Here is a 19,304-nt window from a genome sequence, read left to right on the forward strand (position 1 = left end):
CTTCCTTCCTTCCTTCCTCCCTCCCTCCCTCCCTCCCTCCCTCCCTTCCTTCCCTCTCCTCCAATTGTTCCTTCGCTCCCTCTCCCTTCCTTTCCTCTCCCCCAATCGTTCCTTCACTCCTCCCTCCCTTTCCTCTCCCCAATCCTTCCTTTGTTCCCCCTTTAATACTTCCTTTCTCCCTCTCCCTTCCTTTCCTCTCCCCCAATCGTTCCTTCACTCCTCCCTCCCTTTCCTCCCTTCCTTCCTTCCCTCTCCCCCCTAATCCTTTCTCTGCTCCCTGTTTAATCTATCCTTCCTTTTCTCATACAATGGTAAGGGATGCTAGAAACCTTCCATCGTACCTCCGTATCTCCTGGTGAACCATCATACCATTAGCTACCACTAGTTCCTTGAACAATGGCATTAGTATACCTCTTCTAGCCCTAACTGCTTTATGGATGTATATTTGTGGAATATATATTTGTATGTGGAAAGAGCATCCTGGTTGCGCTGGTACTCAGTTCTTCAGCAAATTATTGTACCAGAACATCCTGGTGTTGTAACCCACAGGGATGACTTTACCCCTTACTGTTAGAACAAGAGCTACTTCCTTGTAAAGCCATACCTACCCTTGTGCGATGTGGCCCAAAGGCACAAAGCCACATCTCCTTGTGGCATGTAGACAAGTGGTCCAGGTGGAGAACTTTAATTTGGAAGGACAACGTTCCTGTTGGACCATTGGCACCGACTCACGTCCTGGATCTTTCCCTAGGAGGCTAATATGATAACCCCAGGGAGAACTTTCACCCTTGAGGCCCTGGTGCATAAAGTTTGCTCTTCCTAGTTAAAAATTATGTTGCCTGAGCCTGAGCAAATAAAAGGAGAAAGTTGATTTTGTTAAGTCTGTTGAAATGGCTCAAACTCTTTCACGGGTTGGTTGCTCTGCAAGCTGATGCTAAGGTGTTTGAGAATTCAAGGAAATAAAATGCTTTTTTCCCCCCTACCACTTTATTCCCATTCTGGTCTCTGCCATTTGAGGCACTGTTCGCCTCTGTATAAGGTGGGATGGTCCTGCTTGCAATAACCACATTTTCAGCAATATTTGCAAATAAGGAAGTGTTCTAATCTAAACCTTTAAAGGTAACGCTTCAGTATTTCCAAGGTTTTTTCCCCTCCTGATAACCAGGCTTCTATAAAATACACATTGCTGTGTATTTATTCGGTCACAAGATTCCAATTTATAAATCCCTTAATAAGAATAATAGAATAACAAGAGTTGGAAGGGACCTTGGAGGTCTTCTAGTCCAACCCCCTGCTTAGGCAGGAAACCCTATATCATTTCAGACAAATGGTTGTACAATCTGTTTTTCAAAACCTCTAGTGTTGGAGCACCCACAATTTCTGGGGACAAGTCCTTCCACTGTTTAATTGTTCTCACTGTCAGGAAATTAGTTCCAGGTCAGGGGTGGGATTCTACCAGTTCGCACCGATTCGCTAGAACCGGTTGTTAACATTCTAAGCAGTTTGGAGAACCAGCTGTTAGAAGAAATTTTTACTGGCCTAATCCTGTAAGGAAGGCAGGAAGGAAACATTCTGGTGTTGCTTACAGGAACTGCCTCTCCGTTAACCCTTATTACATACTTGGCAAGACTAGACTTCCTGTCTCAGGAACTTCTCTGGAGATTTTTTCCCCTTCTTTGCTGGTACTTTGCTCATGTGGAATGACCATTCAAAGTTACAATGGCACTGAAAAAAGTGACTTATGACCATTTTTCACACTTACGACTGTTGCAGCATCCCCACAGTCATGAGAGGCCAGGCGAGGAGATGCGTGCCTCGATGTGAGTGATATTGAGTTGGCCATGCCCAGCTAATAACATGACCACCAAGCCATGTCCACCCAGTCACATGACCACCAAGCCACACCCACCAACTTAGCCGGTTGTTAAAAAATTTGAATCCCACCCCCTGGTTCTAGGTTGCTTCTCTCCTTGACTAGTTTCCATCCATTGCTTCTTGTCCTGCCTTCAGGTGCTTTGAAGGATAGATTGACCCCTTCTAAGCAGTGGCAACTCCTTAGCTGTTGGAACACTACTATCATGTTACCCCTAGTTCTTCTTTTCATTAAACTAAACCAAGGGTCTTCAAACTTGGCACATTTAAGACTGGTGGACTTCAACTCCCAGAATTCATGAGCTAACATGATCGAAGGAGGAATTCTGGGAGTTGGAAGTCCACCAGCTGTCAAGTTTGAAGACCCCTGAACTAGACTTATGTAAAGTATATTTATATATTTTTGGACCCTGCACATTTATTTAGTAGAAGAGGAAGAAGAGTTTTATCAGCAATACAGCGAATAATTGAAGGTTCTAAAACCCCAATCAAGGCACAGGATTTCTGCTTGGAGGGGTGGGGGAAGCAGAAGAGACATGTCTGCATCACATCATCCTTTTCGGTGGTACCTGTAACAAGGATAGAGACCTTGAAACCTGCCCAATGACACCTTTCCAGCTAGGCCACATAATCTGCAGATTGACAACACCCCCATTCCGGACCTGCGTTGATTAGTACTTCAGTTCTTGTATATATTTAAGCTGCTTGATTTAGTCATTTTTAAAGCCTTAAATCTGTGGTCAGAATTATCTTCTAGGTTGAGCCTCTACCTGGCTTTGAATATGTAAGGCAGCGCTTCCTGATCTTGGCCATTTGACGCTGGGTGAACTTTGATGTCAACTTCACACATCTTCAAGTGGCCAAGATTGGGAAACACTTCTAAGGAAATGCTAAGATTCTTGGCAACACCCTACATTCATGAATGAAGCTAGCAATAGCACTTATATCCCGCTTCACAGTACTTTACAGCCCACTCTAAGTGGTTTACAGAGTCAGCCTCTTGCCCCCAAAAATCCAGGTCCTCATTTTTCTGACTTCGGAAGGATGGAAGGCTGAGTCAACCTTGAACCAGTGAGAATTGAACTCATGGCAGTGGGCAGAATTAGCCTGCAATATTGCATTCTAACCATTGGGAGGGAGGGAGGGAGGAAAGGAAGGAAGGAAGGAAGGAAAGCCAATAGCAATAGTGCTTAGACTTATATGCCGTTCACAGTGCTTTCCAGCCCTCTCTAAGCAGTTTACAGAATCAGCATATCTGCCCCCAACAATCTGGGTCCTCATTTTACCCACCTTGGAAGGATGGAAGGCTGAGTCAACCTTGAGCCGGTGAGAATTGAACTCATAGCAGTGGGCAGAGTTAGCCTGCAATATTGCATTCTAACCACTGAGAAAGAAGGAAGGAAGGAAGATAGCAATAGCACTTAGACTTATATACCGCTTCCCAGGGCTTTTACAGCCCTCTCTAAGCAGTTTACAGAGTCAGCCTCTTGCCCTCAACAATCTGGGTCCTCATTTTACCCACCTCAGAAGGATCGAAATCAACCTTGAGCCTGTAAGAATTGAACTGCTGAACGTCTGGCAGCCGGCAGTCAGCAGAAATAGCCTGCAGTGCAGCATTCGAACCACAGCTCTTAATGGGTGGACTTTCATGCCAATTTCACACAACTAAGACGCCAAGCTCAGGAACCACTCTCGTAAAGAAATACTTAGAATCTCGGCAAAACCCTACCTTCTTTAGTGAAGATGGGTGGACTTTTAATGCCAATTTCACACCTCTTCAAGGGGGTCAAAATGGGGAAACTCTGTTCTAAGGAAACGCTAGAATCTTGGCTACATTTGCAAGGTCAACGTTGGAGTTCCTCTGTAGTTCAAAGACTGACTAATTTTGTTTTTTCATAGTTGTGGGCAGAATCCTGGCTCTGAAAAGAAATTAGGAGGTTGGGTTCAAGGCATTGCTTCCGTGCTTGTTGCACTTGTTGAAAAATCTAGCCCAACAAGATAACTTGGGTGCCCTTGGGGGCTGTTTTATTCCACTGCTAAGTCTTGCAGGGATCGTCCGCCGCATTTCATTAGAGTTACTTATTTCAGTGTTGGACTTTGACAATTTCTTGTAAAGCCACCAGTTTCCTTGTTTGACTTTCCTCAGAGCATAAGATGCAAAAGGGCTTTCAAAAAATGCAAACGGGAAATTCCAAGTTTGGCAGAATTGTGCAATCAGCTTGTAACTTAGCATGACATAATGGGTGTTCCCTCAAGAGCTTCTAATTTCCAAAAAAAGACTGGCCTGAGGTCACCAGGAAGCTTCCAGGCCTAGGGAGAACCGGAGCCTAGATTTTCTGGCTGTGAATAAACGATTTCACAAATTAATGAAGGTTTCCTTTACTACTGTTGTGATTTGCCTTAGAGCAGAGGTCTCCAACCTTGGCAACTTTAAGACTTGTGGACTTCAACTCCCAGAATACTCCAGCCAGCTATGCTGGCTGAAGAATTCTGGGAATTGAAGTCCACAAGTCTTAAAGTTGCCAAGGTTGGAGACCTCTGCCTTAGACGGATGTGTTCCTTCCCACAAGGGCTGGAACCCACAAATGGTGTTTAGATCCAGTGGTGGGATTCAAATTTTTTTACTACCAATTCTGTGGGCGTGGCTTGGTGGCTTGGTGGACGTGGTGTGGCTTGGTGGGTGTGGCTTGGTGGGTGTGGCTTGGTGGACATGGCAGGGGAGGGTTTCTGCAAAATCCCATTCCCTCCCCATCCCACTAGCCTGCTTTCCTGCTCCGTTCTCCCTTGGCAGGGCAACCAAAGAAGACCCAGCCGATCAGCTGGGACTCAATGGGAGGTAGAGAATAGATGGGGGCAGAACCAGTTAGAGGTGGGATTTGCCGGTTCTCCAAACTACTCAAAATTTCTGCTATCGGTTCTCCAGAACCTGTCAGAATCGGCTGATATCTTCCATTTGTGTTATGGAACAGGAATAATTTTTGGGGGGGAATGTGCAAGACTTTTCTGCCGTGAGATTGAGGTATGAGGTGTGCAACAACATAGACAGCAATTGCTGCAAGCACAATTCAAGTCTCAATCCAACCTTCTGTGGACATGGAATCCTCGACTTACAACCATGTTGGTTTAGTGACCAAAGTTACAACAGCACTGAAAAAGTGACTTAGAACCAATTTTTCACACTTACGATTGTTGCAACATCCCCCTGGTCATGTAATCAAAAATTGTAAAGGTTATACAACTTGCCTCGCGGTGTACCCGGAACAATCTGGAACTGAACACACTCAAAACTGTAGAAATGGTGGTAGACTTTAGAAGAAATCCTCCCATACTACCACCTCTTACAATACTAGACAACACAGTATCAACGGTAGAGACCTTCAAATTTCTAGGTTCTACAATATCACATGACCTAAAATGGACACCTAACATCAAAAACGTCATCAAAAAAGCACAACAAAGAATGTTCTTTCTGCGCCAACTCAGGAAGCTCAAACTGCCCAAGGAGCTGCTGATCCAGTTCTACAGAGGAATTATTGAGTCTAACATCTGCACCTCTATCACTATCTGGTTTGATTCTGCAACCCAACAGGACAGACACAGACTCCAGAGAGTAATTAGGACTGCAGAAAAAACAATTACTACCCACCTGCCTTCAATCGAGGACCTGCATACTACATGAATAAAAAAGAGGGCTGTGAAAATATTTACAGACCCCTCACATCCCGGACATAAACTGTTTCAATTCCTTCCCTCAAAACGACGCTACAGAGCCCTGCACACCAGAACAACTAGACACAAGGACAGTTTTTCCCTGAACGCCATCACTCTGCTAAACAAATAATTCCCTCAACGCTGTCCAACTATTTACTAAGTCTGCAATACTATCACTATTAATCTTCTCATCACTCCTTATCACCCATCCCCTCCCACTTGTGACTGTAGGACTAACTTTGTCGCTTGTATCCTTATGATTTATATTGACTGTTTCCTGGTATGATTTGATTACTTATTGTTCCCTATGACTATCATTAAGTGTTGTACCTGATGATTCTTGACTCTTGAATCTTTGAATGAATCTTTTCTTTTATGTACACTGAGAGCATTTTCACCAAGACAAATTGTGTGTCCAATCACACTTGGCCAATAAAGAATTCTATTCTATTCTATTCTATTCTATTCTATTCTATTCTATTCTATTCTATTCTATTCTATTCTATTCTATTCAGTTGCTTGGTAACTGGCATGTAGTTATGACAGTTGCAGTGTCCTGGGATCATGTCTGTGATCCCCTTTTGTGACCTTTGGACCAGCAAACTTCATGGAGAAGCCAGATTCACTTAACAACCATGTTCCTAAGGTATCAGCTTTGGCGATTCACTTATCAATGGTGCAGGAAAGGTCATAAAATGGAGCAAAACTAACTTAACAAGTGTCTTGCTTAGCAAGGAACCCACTTTTGATATTTTGAGAACCTCACAAACACTCTTCCCAATGTTGGACAGTGTTGGAATTCAGGCTTTAGTGATCTCCTGGATCCACAAGATCTCCTGATGTTTAACCAGCAATTGTGGTTAGCATCTTCTGAGGCAAAATAGGCTGGCTGGACGCTGGTCTTTCCATATCGTCCTCCCAATATTGCTTCAAATACTTCCAACCTTCTAAAATGGGGGCCTCCAACCTTGGCAACTTTAAGCCTGGCGGACTTCAACTCCCAGAATTCCCCAGCCAGCAAAGCTAAAGTCCACCCGGCTTAAAGTTGCCAAGGTTGGAGACTCCTGTCCTAAAAGCAAAACAACCTTTTAAAAGAAGAAACACAACGATTCACTTTTCTGCAGAAAGAAAACACCCGTAAGAGAGTTTATCTCTATGTCTCACATAGTGAGGTTTGCCAAACACGTATGCAAATTTGGGTGTATACTCGGGCAGTTCATTATAAGTGTTTTGCTTGAGACAAAATAAATAAACCCAGCCCTATTCATTGTTTTCTCTCTGATAAGTAGGAATCAATATCCTCTCAATAAATGTCACTGAACCCATGATTTATGCAGAAAGGGCAGTAAGTCTATTAATAACAACTCTCTATATGCAAATAACTCCAGTCTTCCTTGTAGTAAATAGTAACATCACAGAAAAAGACCAACTCTTTTCAATTGGCTTTGACTTCACATGCATTCATATCCTATCATAACGTTTCCAACTCAGTTGAAGAATGTTGAACACCAGAAGCTGCTACTGAGAGTAGTTCATGCCAGTGGAAAAAAAGAGAAAAAAATAAGTTGGGAGGGAATGCTAAACAGGTCCTCAAAGGCATGTTGGGTGATGATGATATGGAGTAGGACAGCCTGCAGCCCCAAATCATTTATGTGTCACCTACTTGAGTATCTACACCAGGCTTGAGCTGGTGCAGCTGCCCAATGGACCCCTCAGGAGGCAGTTGGGTTGGCCTTCTAAGTTGCTTTCATGTGGCTGAATGATGACTTAATCAGTTCCTTTTATCTGCTTCTGATATGTATTTTGTTCTTAGCTGCCTTTGCCAGAGAAAGGCAAAATATAAATTATCTCTGTTTCTTTTCCATCCATCCATCCAATCTATCCATCCAATCATCATGTTCACCTGTGCAACCATCATATCTATCCAATTATTCCAATCATCATCTCCATCCATCCATCCATCATCCATCCATCCATCCATCTATCCATCCATCAGTCCATCCATCATATCCATCCATCCAATCATCATATTCACCCGTCCAACCATCATATCTATCCAATTCATCCAACATCATCTCCATCCATCCATCATCTATCTATCCACCCATCCATCCATATCCATCCATCGACCCAATCATCATATTCATCCATCCATCATATCCATCCATTGACCCAATCATCATATTCACTATTCATCCATCATATACATACATCCAATCATCATATCCATCCATCCAATCATCATATCCATCCATCCATCCATCATATCCATCCATCCAATCATCATATTCACCCACCCACCCACTCACCCACCCATCCATCCATCCAACCATCATATCCATGCATCCATCTATCATCCATCCATCCAATCATCCACCCACCCACCCATCCTATCCATCCTCCTGGCATCAGATATTTCACCCAAACATTAAGATTTCTTTCTGGTTTGGGAGCAATATCTTTCCCACCTACCATTACAAACCTCTTATCTATGACTCTAGTTGACTTACGTTGGGTTGTAGGAAAACGTCACAGGCTAAAAAGGATTTGCATGACATTGGTAAGAGTTCATTCATATGGCCACAATGCAAATATAGACCTACATTGAACTTAAATACAGGAAGGACATATTTGGCTTTATGAAGAAACTGTGACCAGAGGAGGAACTTTAAAAAGTTTCAATCTGCTTTCTGGATATTGTTGAAAGATACTTCCCCAAATTCTCCCAAATTTTCCACGTCTCATCTTCACCCCAGACCAGGCCTCTTTACAAGAGACCCAGACAACTGAGTATGAATCCAGATCTAGTCCTATGCCACCAGCTTGTAAGAACTGCTCCATTTTCCAAAGTGAAAAGCAGGATTGCTGCATTTCTTTCAGTTGTGACTCCACGCTTCGCTTTCCAATGTGGCGCTATGCTTATGGGGCTTCCTTTTTTGGGGGCTATAAATCACAGTGGAAGGGATCTTCCTGTCCCATCTTTGGATGACAAGTCAAGTCGCAAATCTTGTGTGTGAAACCACCCAACCGCCCCTTCTCAGTCCTTAGTCTAACCTTGTAGATTTGAAAGGATTACTGGGAGCTGATTTGGTGTCTTTCTGCAGAGCCCAGTAGGAACAGCTCAACTGTGAGTTGCTCTGCACCAAGAGCCCGTATTTGTCCAGACTAGACCATAATGATAGCTTTGCCTCCTTGCAAAAAGCCTCCAGGCTTATGAAGTGACTTTGTTCAGAGTCATCTAAGTGGGCATCAGCTGAAAGAGGGAGCAGCTGACTTCAGCAAAGAGCCCACAGGAGTGATTGGGCAGATGTCCTGGCCAGGGAGGGGACCCGTTTCAGGGGCGGTGGATTGACCAAAGCTCCAGAAGTGTCAGCTGCCACTTCACACTTGTCTTTTGCTATGGCCCAGTGCCGGACTGCCATGAACTCTAGGCAGACTAGATGGGAGAGGAGAGGATTCAGGGAAAACAAAAAATGTTTTCTTTGCATCTCCCTGAGATGTGGGTTCAAAGTTGACCACCTGGGAAGGGAATACAGCTGCATACCAACCTACAGTTGAAGCCACTGTTCCTAAAACATCTTCTTTGAACTTGATTGGACATTGGGTTCGAGGGGGACAGAATAAGGAGGTACCCAAGGAAAGGGAAGTTAGACCTGGGGATTTTGGCCAGCGGATTTCAGTTCTGGCTTTGCACCACTATATTTCACCTCTAGTAAATTATACCTTTCTCAACAAACACAGTTAAGGATCTTCTTTCTTAGAGGCTCACGCTGAGGCAGGTCTTGCAAGAGGTTTCAAAGGAAGAACGTTGGAGAATGTTTACTATTTCCTTGCTCTTGGGTAGAATAGATGAGTGGTAAGATGGCCTGGTTTTTTCCAGCCCAGATGCATGGAACCAGGAGAAGAATATTTCTAGCCCAGGCCTTTAACCACTACAGCAGACAGGTTCTCATAACCAATTTAAACATGTGTATCTTTGCATGACATTTGAGGAGAGAGTTGAGGAGTTCAGTAATTGAGGGCTGTTTGGAAACTGAAACAGTATTTGCTGTGTGAGCAAGAAGGAGACAGCAAGGAGCCTTGGCGTGGCTTAGCTCAACTGTTCTGTACTAAAGCTGCTTGGTGCTGTGAAACTAAAACCGAAACTCCTCTCCTCTGGTTGTGTTTTGCATTTAGCACAGATTTCTTTTCAGGTGGGGAGGGGGAGTAGAACTCCTTAGCATCAGAGCATGTTAATAATAATAATACAGGAAATACTAATGTTCTGATGGTCATTTTGAAAAATCCTTTCTTAGTGAGCACCTAGAAGCCAAGAGGAACATACGTGCCAAATTTCAAGTCTGTAGGCTTTACAGTTCTGAAGATTTTGTGATGATGCGTGAGTGGCATTTCACTTTTATATACAGTATATAGATATATCATTATCCCCCTGGAAGCTTTTAATCTTCAGTGTAGTCCAGTACTTCTCAATCTTGGCAGGATTTTCCAGAGTTCCTTGACCAGCATACTTGCCAAGGGCTGGACAAAGAACCAGATCTTCATGATTCTTTGGAACACCAGTAGAGTGGGTGACATTCAAACATTGGGGAGAATCTCATTCATTCCCAACAGTTGAAAAAAAACCAACCAAAATGGCTAGTAGATTTTACAGAATAAATGGAGACTCCTAACAAAAATGGATTCAAGAGAAGAGACGCTTCAGTTGAAACAAATCTTTAATATAAGCCCTGCATACAAACATACATACAATTAATGCGCTCCGTCAGCTAAACCAAAGTGAGCGAAACAAATCTTAAGGGAATCAACCAAGCTTTAGAAAAATCCATCAAGAACTTGCTCCATGAAGAGTTTGCTCCATAAAGAATTCTCTGATGTTTTAATTTCTACCACCTTCAGCGATCTATAGCATGACAGCGGTCAAGTTCTAATCTACATTAGTAGCTATATTTTCTGAGTGGGTGTCTGCATTAAACTTCAGTGTATATAAACCCCTACTGCATCCTCAGCGTTTTATAGTGTGGCGATACAACACATGCAACCTCCCCATTTCCCCCCCCCTCCTTTCACAAAAAGAACCTTTCGGAAAGGTAGAAGAGAGAGAGAGAAAAATTAGATCTACTGTATCGTTTGATCTAAGCAGGGTTAAACTTGGTTGGTATGTGAGTGGGAATCTGTAGACTTGAAGAAACAATCATCTGGAGTCATGTTTTTCAACCTCAAACACTTTAAGATGTGCCAAAGGTGTTTTTTTCAAGAAGCAACTGGACTTTCTTTGTTTTTACTTGAAGATGTTCCACTTCTCATCTAAGAAGTCTCTTCTTCGGAAGAACTGAAGAAGCTTCTTGGATAAGAAGCGAATTGTCTTCAAAGAAAAACAAAGAAAGTCCATTTGCCTCTTGGGACAATTGTGACACCTGGATGACTGAGAATCTCCATAGACTTTTAAGATATGTGGATCGCAACTCCTAGAATTCCCCAGCCAGCATGCTGGGTATCGTTTATTTGATCTAGCTTCTATATAAGATTTTCCACTCTATGTTTATAATTATCTATCTATCATGGCTACTTCTCTGTGGCCAATGTCACCTGTAAAATCAGAGGTAAATCCAACAGGTCCACACATGTTACTTGAACTCAAGGTACAAGACACTGTTGAAGCTTAACATGATAAACAGCGAGGTTAAATTGGGTTAAGGGAAGAATAACTCATCTCTGTCCAATTTAGGGACTATAATTGTCGGAGTGAATTAAGGATTGTTGAATAAATAATTGACAAGGAGTGTTACAAAGGTGTAATCTAGGCTGTTTAGTCACCTGTTAATTCTGAACCAGTCTGCACTTGTAACAAAAGGGCTGCCTTAGTGTTAATAATATCATATCACTCTGTTTTGTAGTGGTTCAGATTATTCTTCCAGGAGAATAATCCAAGCATGGGCTCTTGATTATAATTGTCAACTGTGAGACCTCAAGTAAAGTTCTGGACAAGACAAAAAGTATGGCTTTCTGAACATCTAAAAGATATCGTCCAAGACCTTGTTGAAAATGAGGCAGTTTTCCCCTCCTTTCCCCATTGAGAGAAAGGAAGGAACATAGCCAGCAGTGACCTCTAACTACACACTTGCAAAGCGCAACCGAGTCTTCGAAAGTGAATAACTAAAAATTCTCATAGTGATGTATAAAGTGAGCTTGGTCCCGCTTGTTGATTTTCTGACATGCCTTCTCCACGTTCTTGGTCATGCCAGGTGGGCCACAGCTGAAAACACCAATTTTCCGTACCTGAAAACAAAAAGCAAAAAAAAAAAAAAAAAGGCGGGGGGGCTCAGAACCACAGAGATGCAAAATAAAATAAGTGAGGGAAATAATTAAAAATTTTCCCCTGCATTGACATCCAGACCAGTGTTTTTCGAACTTGGCACAACTTTAATATAAGTGGACTTCATCTCCCAGAATTCCTCAGCCATCATGTTGAAGCCCCAGAATCCCTCGGCCAACGTGATGGCCGGGGAATTCTGGGAGATGAAGTCCACTTATATTAAAGTTGCTAAGTTTGAAAAACAGTGATCGAGTAGAGCAGGGGGTGTCAAACTTGATTTCATTGAGGGACACATCAGGGTTGTGTTTGACCTGAGGGAGGGGACTGGGGGTAGGTGTGGCCAGCTCGACATCACTTTTGTCGGGGGGGCACCTGTGGTGGCCCGAGTGCTTTACCAGTGAAAGCGGGCTCCCAAGCTCCGTTTTTAGCTGCAACGGCCTCCTGCAACCATCTGCCAGAGAAAACAGAGTTTTGGAGGGCCACGGGCGGCCCTCCTAAACTCCCTTTTCTCTGGCAGAGGCACTGTGAGCCAGTCCCTTGCTGTTCCCAGGGTGGCCCCATGGACGAGATCCAGGGGTGGGATTCTACCTGGTCGGACCAGTTCTATAGAACCAGTTGTTATGATTCTACCCAGTTTGGAGAACTGGCAAATTGTACCACTGGCTGGCCCTGCCCCTCCCAACCCACTCACCCTTTACTTGGTATGTGCGCCATCAAACTTGCCAGCTAAGTTGCTATTTTTCCTTTTTTGTTCCCCTGACCATCAGCTGTTCTGCTGTGCCGGGAGATTTAGATTAGCTAGAAAGCAGGAAATCTTAGGATTTCTTGATTTTTAACTAATCTAAAAGCAGAACTGAACCTTCCTTAGGACTGAAGCTTCTATTTTTCAGTGGAGACTCAGGTAGCAGATTGCAGATAGATAGATCTCTAAGTGAATCTGTGATTCTGTGAGCAACTCAATCTGCCTGCCTGCCTTGGCTGTTTTTGGGTAAAAGTTGCTCTTTTTTAAATAAAAAATTAAATATTTACTGACCTCTGGATGGACCTCTTGCAAGGAGCAGAAAAAGGGCACAAATGGTGGCCGTCCAAAGTGGGTGATGGAACGCAGGCCGGTGAACAAGCTTCGATTGAGAACCTTCTGGAAGTGACGTTCACAGATGTACTGGAAAGAGATCAACCGATCATTAGAACAGAGCAGTCGGGCCTAATCCGGTCACCATGAAGTTATCGATTCTCAATGTGGAACTAGGCCAGTGGTGGCTAACCTTATTTATTTATTTATTTATTTTATTTTTATGTATTTATTTATTTCATTTGTCAATTGCTTACCAGATAACAGGTATAAGTATAAACATAGTTTTGAATACATGAGATGGATACATATAAGAAAAATAAAAATAAACAATAGGACAGGGACGGTAGGCACGTTGGTGCGCTTATGCACGCCCCCTGCAGACCTCTTAGGAAAGGGGTGAGGTCAATAGTAGACAGTCTAAAGTTAAAGTTTTTGGGGGTTGGGGAAGAAACCGCAGAGTCAGGTAGAGTATTCCAGACATTGACCTCTCTGTTGCTGAAGTCGTATTTCCTGCAATTGAATTTGGTGCGGTTTACCTTGAGTTTGTATCTATTGTGTGCTCTTGTGTTGTTATGGTTGAAGCTGAAGTATTCATTGACAGGTAGGACATTGCAATGTATGATTTTATATACTATACTTAGATCGGACGGAAGGCGGCGTAATTGTAGGTTTTCTAGGTCTAGAGTTTCAAGTCTGGTGGCATAAGGTATTCTGCAATGAGTAGAGAACTCTTGTGAAATATTTCTGGACTTTCTCAATTGTGTTAATATCAGATACATGATATGGGTTCCGACTGATGAGCTGTATTCAAGTATAGGTCTAGCAAATGTTTTGTATGCTCTAGTTAGTAGTGTGATATTACCAGAGAAGAAGCTACGTAGGATTAGGTTAACAACTCTTAATGCCTTTTTGGTCTCCTGTGCTGAAAATTGTGTGCTTGCTCATGCTCACTCATGTGCCAGCACCCAGAAGGCAATGTGTGCGGGGGCCCCATGCCTCCTGCGCATGGGTGCATGATCCCCCCCTTACCTGCATTGCGCATACGCATCGCGCATACTCTCATCTGATTTTCGGGCCTTTTTCAGCCGTTTCATCACTTCTGGTAGTTCAGGAAATACAGGAACTGATGAAACGGGCCTGTTTTTCTGGCCTCCAAAGGCTGCAGAGGCTTCCCTCGAGCTTCTGGGAGGCTGAAAAAGGTCCGAAAATCAGTGCAGGTAAAGGGGCAGCAGAGGGGGAATCATGCACGCATGCACAAGGGGCGTGGGGGCCCCCTGCACACATTGCCTTCTGAGTGCTGGCACACGAGCGAGTGCGAGCAAGAGCACAATTTTCGGCACAGGAGCCCCCCAAAAGCTGGGAGGCGTGTGCATGCACAGTTCAGGTAAGTTTGCCTGGGGCTCGCGTGCCCGCACAAATGGCTCTGCGTGCCACCTGTGGCATGCATGCCATAGCTTCGCCATCACGGAACTAGACTCATGGGTACTATCCAGGGGTGGGATTCAAATTTTTAACATCCGGTTCTGTGGGTGTGGCTTAGGTGGTGGGTGTGGCTTGGTGGTCATGTGACCAGGTGGACATGGCTTGGTGGTCATGTTATTGGCTGGGCGTGGCCAACTCAATATCACTCACATCGAGGCACGCATCTCCTTATTAAAAAAAAAAAGAACTGGCAGATGGTCTACTTGGACAAAACTCAATCGCTGTACTTTTTGCTACTAGCACTTCAGGTTAATAGATGAGAACTTGACCTTTTGACTTTTTATTTCTTGAAGGCGCCTAGATATAGAACCCCAAGTAAATTGCATGGTGGAGGGGAGGGACTTACTAGCATGGTGGTGCGCAGATCGAACTTCTCAGCCAGCTGGGTGATGTAGATGTGGACGGAGACCAGGTCACGTTTATCATTCTCCTCCACTTCCCGGATAATGTCGGCCACCCACTCAAACTGCCGCTGTGTCCGGGTGACCCAAATGAAGTAGATCTGGGAAGAACAAGAAAAAGGCCGAAAGATGCTTATAATGCCCATAATTTATCAATAGTGGAATTGTTCTGCCCATGTTTTGTATCAAAATGTGAATTCTATTTTCAAAAAAATATATTCCATGAAAATGTATACTCATTTCCATGTACAACATGCCTCAGTGTATATCCTTTTGCCCAAATTGTCTATGTTTGTAAACAATTGTCTCCAATATAAGTTCTGCAGGTTATTTTAACATGATTAAACCTTATTTTAGGTTGTGCTCTTTCCTCTAATGCAGGTGTTTGGCAGCTTTTAGATGGGTGTACTTCAACTCCCAGAATTCCCAAGCCAACCATGCTGATTGGGGAATTCTAGGAGTTGAAGTCCACCCTTCTTAAAGTTGCTAAGATTTGAGAGACACCATTCTAGGGTTTGCTCTTTTGTATTCCCCCGCCCCCCAAAATTGAAGAATTGTCAAAAAGTGGAAATACAACATAAGTAAATTTTAATTCAGCTGTATGAGCCAACTGTAAGTGTCAGGAAATGTGAAATGAAGCACATATAGCAAAGTCTACAACTCCACTATTTGCTTTAAGTAATGCAATTCCTCATTTAAAAAGTCCTACCACCCAATGTTGACACAAACTGATAACAGATAATCAGAGTTGGAAGGGACTTTGTAGGTCATCTAGTCCAACGCTCCACCCAAGCGGTGAACCTTACACCATTTCTGACAAATGGCAGTCCAATCTCTTCTTGAAAGTCTCAAGTGATGAAGCTCCCACAGAAGGCAACTTCTGTTCCATTGGTTGATTGTTCTCACTGTCAGAAAGTTTCTCCTTATTTCTAGGTTGAATCTCTCCTTGTTCAGTTTCCATCCATTATTCCTTGTCTGGCCTACAGGCACTTTAGAAAATAGCTTGACCCCTTCCTCTCTGCAGCAGCCCCTCAAATATTGGAAGACTGTTCTCATGTCTCCCCTGGTCTTTCTCTTTACTAGACTAGCCAAGCCCAGTTCCTGCAACCATTCTTCATATGTTTTAGTCTCCAGTCCCCTAATCATCCTGGTTGCTCTTCTCTGTACTCTTTCTAGAGTCTCAACATCTTTTTTATAGTGTGGTGACCAAAACTGGGAGCAGTACTCTAGGTGTGGTCTTACTAAGGCTTTATAGAGTGGTATTAGTATCTCCCTTGATCTTGATTGTATCCCTCTGTTAATGCAACTTAAAAACATTGACACTGACACCATCGCAGGTGAGTGGTGTACAGCAGGCCAACCACACCTCTGTTTGTTCAGTCTCACCTTCTTACATAGGATCCTGGAGCCAGCAGAAGACTTGAAGACAAGGTCTTTAAGGATGGAGGCAAAGGGGGTCACTCCAATACCACCGCCCACTAGGACTGACACTTCAAATTTGTTCCATTCCTGGTGTCCCTCTCCAAATGGGCCATCAAGATAGAGCTACAAAGAAATGGGGGTAAAGAATGAAGCTTGTTGGCTTGGACAATGGAGTTCAGATGGTTGAGTACAGCAAGGATTGGATTCTATATTTTTTACAAACTATTTACAGGAGTGGGAGGTTGGAAGAAGAGTAATGTTAGTTGTGTTGGAACCAGAAAAGTTTTGGTTCATGTTGATCAGCCATATTTGTTGGCTGTGTATCCTCTACTAAAATCGACACTAGGAGAAAAACAAGGCAAAAGAAAACCTAGTTTTACCTTGGGATATTTGCCAATTTCCGCAATGCTTTCTTGCGAGTAGAGTTCCCGCAGGCGAGTTGTCCAAGGTCCAGCTGCTCGGATGTGCAGGCTTAGCAGGTCTTCATGGGGAGCAGATGTCAGAGTGAAAGGATGGTACTCATTGGTCCCCAGAGACAAACATGCAATCCGTACCCATTGTCCAGACCTGTAGTCAAAGTCTTGGGGTCTCTGGAATTGCAGGTTGGTGACCCCTGAATCAAGAAAAAAAAAGAATTCCTAAGTATTTGCTATGAAAGGTCAAGTCAACAATGCTAGCTACAACGATCCGGGTACAAGCAAGTTACACATAAGGCAGACCTAAACTAGAGAGTGTCAGAGCATTTGCAGTCTGACTTCTGTTATGAGACAACCCAGGAGCAAAACACAACACACAGAGACTTAGACATTTGTTTATATACAACAGTTATATACAGACATATACATGGTAGGAAAAATACCTTACAAGCAATCAAGCTTCTTCTCTATGCCGAGAACTCTGCAATAAATACCGGACACAAGGAGAGAGGATACCCTCTAATGACTGCCTTTATATAAACACCTTTTAAAGGGGTAGAACCCATCCCTGGTCTTAAAGGGAAATACCCATGCTATGCTGATTCATTCTTATTACATCAGCCACATCTGGTCACCTTTACTGCTGGTCGGCTCTTAAATCCCAAGACCTTGACAGAGGGGTATCTTTGAGAAGCTACAAACAGTAAAGACTATGTTGGACCACCCAGATACTTCTCCAGGTCATATGTGGCTTCCAGGTCTTAGTGAGTCTCTTTGGATCAACTTTCTTCAATGGGCATCGTTTAGATACATAGCCTTCAAGTTTCATAATCTCCCAGGATGCAAGATCATTCATAACAATTCTGGAGTTCACATGTTGGGAGTATGCTCAGGGGTGGGATTCAAATTTTTTAAATTTTTTCAAATTTTTTAACAATCGGTTCTGTGGGTATGGCTTGGTTGGTGGGCATGGCTTGGTGGTCATGTGACTGGCTGGACATGACTTGGTTCTCATGTTATTGGCTGGGCATGACCAACTCAACATCACTCACATTGCGGCACGCCTGGCCTCTCATGACTGTGGGGATGCTGCAACAGTCGTAAGCGTGAAAAATGGTCATGTCACTTTTTTCAGTGCCATTGTTACTTTGAATGGTCACACCACACAAGCAAAGTAGAAGAAAAGAGGGGGGGGGGAAGTTCCTGAGACAGGAAGTCTAGTCCTGCCAAGAATGTTAGAAGGGTTAATGGAGAGGCAGTTTCTGTAAGCAACACCAGAATGTTTCCTTCCTGCCTTCCTTACAGGATTAGGCCAGTAAAAATTTCTTCCAACAACCGGTTCTCTGAAGTGCTTAGAATGTTAACAACCGGTTCTAGTGAATAGGTGCAAACTGGTAGAATCCCACTCCTGGGTAGAAGATACTCTCTTTCATGTAGGGTTGAGGAGGAAGGAGGATGCAGGACAGAAACATTACCTGAAGGGAGCAGCTCAGCCTTAATGACGCTGATTTCCACCTTTTTTCTGCTAAGGCTGATAAGTTTATCTGCTACATAGATGAGCGCTGGGATAATGAAGTAAATATGAAAGCGAGGCTGCTGGACCAGAGCATAGCTGCCATGAATGATCACCTGGAAATATATTACGCATCATTTTAATCCATGATAATGAACGGAAAGGAGGAAATTATTCTCTGATAGACTCATAAAGAGTGAAAGCATCTAAAGATAGTTTGGAAGTCCTCAGGATCCCACAAATTTGCTTCAATTTTGCTGGCCTGCTGAGGAGTTCTGGGACTTGAACTCCACAAGTCTTAAAGTTGCCAAATTAGGAGATGTCTGGTATATATGAATGGTATGCATCATCCTCCATCTATGGACGATTTGTATTTCTGAATTATCATAGGCTTTAACCGTCACTTACCAGAATGTAGAGAACCACATAGAGATGATGGGTGATCCAGAATCCTTGAAAGCTGATTCGTCGGAAATAATGAGTGGCAAATACATACATGATTGCAAGGATGACCAGTAATAGCACTCCAGTCATGCCTGCAGAAGACCAGGAGAAAACAAGGGAATGTCAATTGAAGTATAGGAACACACGATGGTGTCTTGCCTTATTTCCTTCTACTTCAGAGGTGGACAACCTGAAGCTTTCTATATAGGTCAAGTGATGACACAGCAGAGCACAAAATACTTCATTTGCATCATTTGGGCCACAATGTCCTGATACTGAGGTCATCATTATGACACAAACACAGCTTTTAATAGATGCCAATGCTTGAAGTTCCAATGTTCCATTCTACCCAAAGTCACTTCTTTAGAACCGAGCTGAGGGTGCACTCAAAGGCTAATGTAAACTCTAAATGCACTAAACCAGGGGTCTTTAAACTTGACAGCTTTAAGACTTGTGGACTTCAACTCCCAGAATTCCTCCTCCAGTCATGTTCCACTCAGGAATTCTGGGAGTTGAAATCCACAAGCCTTAAAATTTGCCAAGCTTGAAGACTCTTGGTCCAAGTAGTGCCAAATAAAAGAGAATATTGGTAGCTTAGACTTGAACTTTTTGGTTCCTGGTCTTCTCTGAGCATGATTGTTTTCTTTCAGACATT

At 43.3% G+C, this 19,304-nt stretch overlaps 1 protein-coding gene across 1 annotated transcript in view; it reads right to left on the reverse strand.

Annotated features, from left to right (window-relative positions):
- Positions 1-10,280: 10,280 nt before the first annotated feature.
- Positions 10,281-19,304, reverse strand: part of DUOX2 (dual oxidase 2) — a 56,440-nt gene continuing 47,416 nt past the window's right edge. The window contains exons 28-34 of the mRNA XM_087972740.1: positions 18,614-18,741; positions 18,168-18,321; positions 16,657-16,889; positions 16,241-16,399; positions 14,800-14,955; positions 12,930-13,058; positions 10,281-11,859 (exon numbers count right to left, since the gene is read on the reverse strand). Of these exons, the coding sequence (XP_087828866.1) occupies positions 11,737-11,859; positions 12,930-13,058; positions 14,800-14,955; positions 16,241-16,399; positions 16,657-16,889; positions 18,168-18,321; positions 18,614-18,741 (1,082 nt within the window). The 3' untranslated portion in view covers positions 10,281-11,736. The remainder of the gene's footprint in view (positions 11,860-12,929; positions 13,059-14,799; positions 14,956-16,240; positions 16,400-16,656; positions 16,890-18,167; positions 18,322-18,613; positions 18,742-19,304) is intronic.

The sequence above is a fragment of the Notechis scutatus genome, chromosome 11 (genome assembly GCF_049901735.1).
Source record: "Notechis scutatus isolate UNSWTSFEM ecotype Mainland chromosome 11, rNotScu1.2, whole genome shotgun sequence".
NCBI classification, from domain to species: Eukaryota; Metazoa; Chordata; class Lepidosauria; order Squamata; family Elapidae; genus Notechis; species Notechis scutatus.